General features: G+C 38.5%; 1 protein-coding gene across 1 annotated transcript in view; it reads right to left on the reverse strand.

Moving 5' to 3' along the window:
- LOC106685252 (general odorant-binding protein 19d) overlaps positions 1-1,651 on the reverse strand; it is a 9,978-nt gene extending 8,327 nt beyond the window's left edge. Inside the window, exon 1 of the mRNA XM_014427815.3 lies at positions 1,519-1,651. Within this exon, the coding sequence (XP_014283301.1) occupies positions 1,519-1,572 (54 nt within the window). The 5' untranslated portion in view covers positions 1,573-1,651. The remainder of the gene's footprint in view (positions 1-1,518) is intronic.
- Between the last annotated feature and the right edge of the window lie 448 nt (positions 1,652-2,099).

Below are 2,099 nucleotides of genomic sequence, written 5' to 3' on the forward strand. Positions count from 1 at the left end.
ACAAATAAATTGACCTAACATCGGATAATAGGATTGGTACATGTTAGAGGTACAGTAGAGTCTCAATTATCCTATTGTATATCAAATAAAAAAATTAAAATCTGTACGAGTACAATCCATGGTCAGAGGAAAGTACTTGGTAAGGAGATGCTGTTGATGTAGGTACACCTCCTTCGTTCAAGATTACAACCAACCACCAAATTTTTTCCCAATTAGGAGTACCTACTTTATGCTGAGTGGGCCCCAGGATGATTCTCAAACCCACAGGATTTACTCACGACTACAAGAACAGAATAAATAATAATCTGACACAGCCAGATTGGAACCCGGGTTCCTGGTAATATATAGCACAGCGTCCTTACTCACTGAGCCACCTCACTCCCTATGATTAGTTTTAGTCTTGTATTAAATAGAGGGTTGAAAACGATTGCTGACCAATATTAGAAGCTAATTTTTTCGCCGGACCGAATGTAAAAAAAATAGCAAGTAGCATTGTTATTACTCAAGTAATTTTGGCTTATTGTTCGTGTTAAGAAACTAATTCTATTCAAATCTTACTGTAATACTCAATTAATCAGATTCTTGTCTATAAGGCAGGCACTGATTGAGAAAGGTCTGCAATCTTCACGGGCGTTTGTTGTCGGAGACTTTTTTGTCAATATTAAGCTCCAACCATCTGAGTTATCCCTTGATATTAGTCATAATCTAATTTTTCAAGGATCAATTGGACTCTGAATGCGCAGTTCAAATTACGAATACAACCCTGAATCATCATACCAAATTTTAATTTAAAGAGTTGCGTTGATCATCTTATAGGTAGATTCATAGGTTAACTTCTCCATAATAATGGTAAAAAAATTAAATTAAAATCTGTACTGCTTACAACCCATGAAGGGTCAGAGGTTCAGTACTTTGTAAGGGAGTACTGTTACTAGATCAAAGGTTATGCAAGGTGATTTGGTCAGAATCATGCTCGACTCGATTTTTACCAATTAAGGGTACCTAATTTAAGAGGCTGGCTGGACCCCAGGAGGGCTCCAGAACCTACAGGAGTTGACTCACAGCTACAGTCTAACAGAAAATCATTTTCTGCCCAGCCGGATTCGAACTCGGATCCTTGGAGTTCGTAGCCACGCGCCTTACCCTGGGGCTACCCGCACTCCCCCATAATAATGTTAATTAACTTAAATAGTTTGTTTTATGAACATTAAATAATTAATCGAAAATGAGCTGTTAACTTTTTATTCGCGTTGACTATACTGAAAACGACAATGTTAGCACATTACGAACATGTATTCAAGAAAAATTGCAAATCCTTTATAATCAGCCTACCGAAGCTTCTTTCATGACCATGACTGAATTAAGTTAAACCCTTTTGTGAATAGAGTTCTTCAACTGGATTTCGTTCTTATATATGTCATCCATAGCTCATGTTTATTTATTTTTTATTATTCTATTAATAGGTAAAGCGAATAACCCAGAGACTGCAACTTAGAGAAATTACTACTTAATACTGACCTTAGCTAGAGCAATGAGCGCTGAGAGAGCGATGACTACAAGGAATGACTTCATTTCGACTGACTTTAGACTGAGACCTGCTGGAGGACTCCAGAGGATGTCCCTATATACCAAAGCCCCCTCCAGGTCTCTGTTGACGTCCAATTTCCGACATGCGATCCTCTTGGGTGAAAGACCTCGACCTGTTCTTCCGCCAATAAACGAGGTACATTAAAAAAGAAATAATTTAAACGAAGAATCTAAACATCCCAGGAGAACCAGATGACATTTTTAAAAATAAAATCTGTAACTATGTGAATAAATAACTGAATCTGTAACTACAACCCATGAAGGGTCAGGGGTTCAGTACTTTGCAAGGAAGTACTGTTACTAGACCAACGGTAATACATGGAGTTGATTTGGTCAGAATCACTCTCGACCGCCAGACAGGTGGGCTTCAGAACCCACAGGGTTGTGTCACAGTTACAGTGTATCAGTAAACTATTTTCTGCCCAGCCTGATTCAAACTCGGATGACTCCTTGGAGTTAGTACCATCGTGCCTTACCACGGTGCCACCGTGAAAAATGATAATCCCTTTTAA

The sequence above is a fragment of the Halyomorpha halys genome, unplaced genomic scaffold (genome assembly GCF_000696795.3).
Source record: "Halyomorpha halys isolate HHAL.00 unplaced genomic scaffold, Hhal_1.1 Scaffold674.1, whole genome shotgun sequence".
Lineage (NCBI taxonomy): Eukaryota > Metazoa > Arthropoda > Insecta > Hemiptera > Pentatomidae > Halyomorpha > Halyomorpha halys.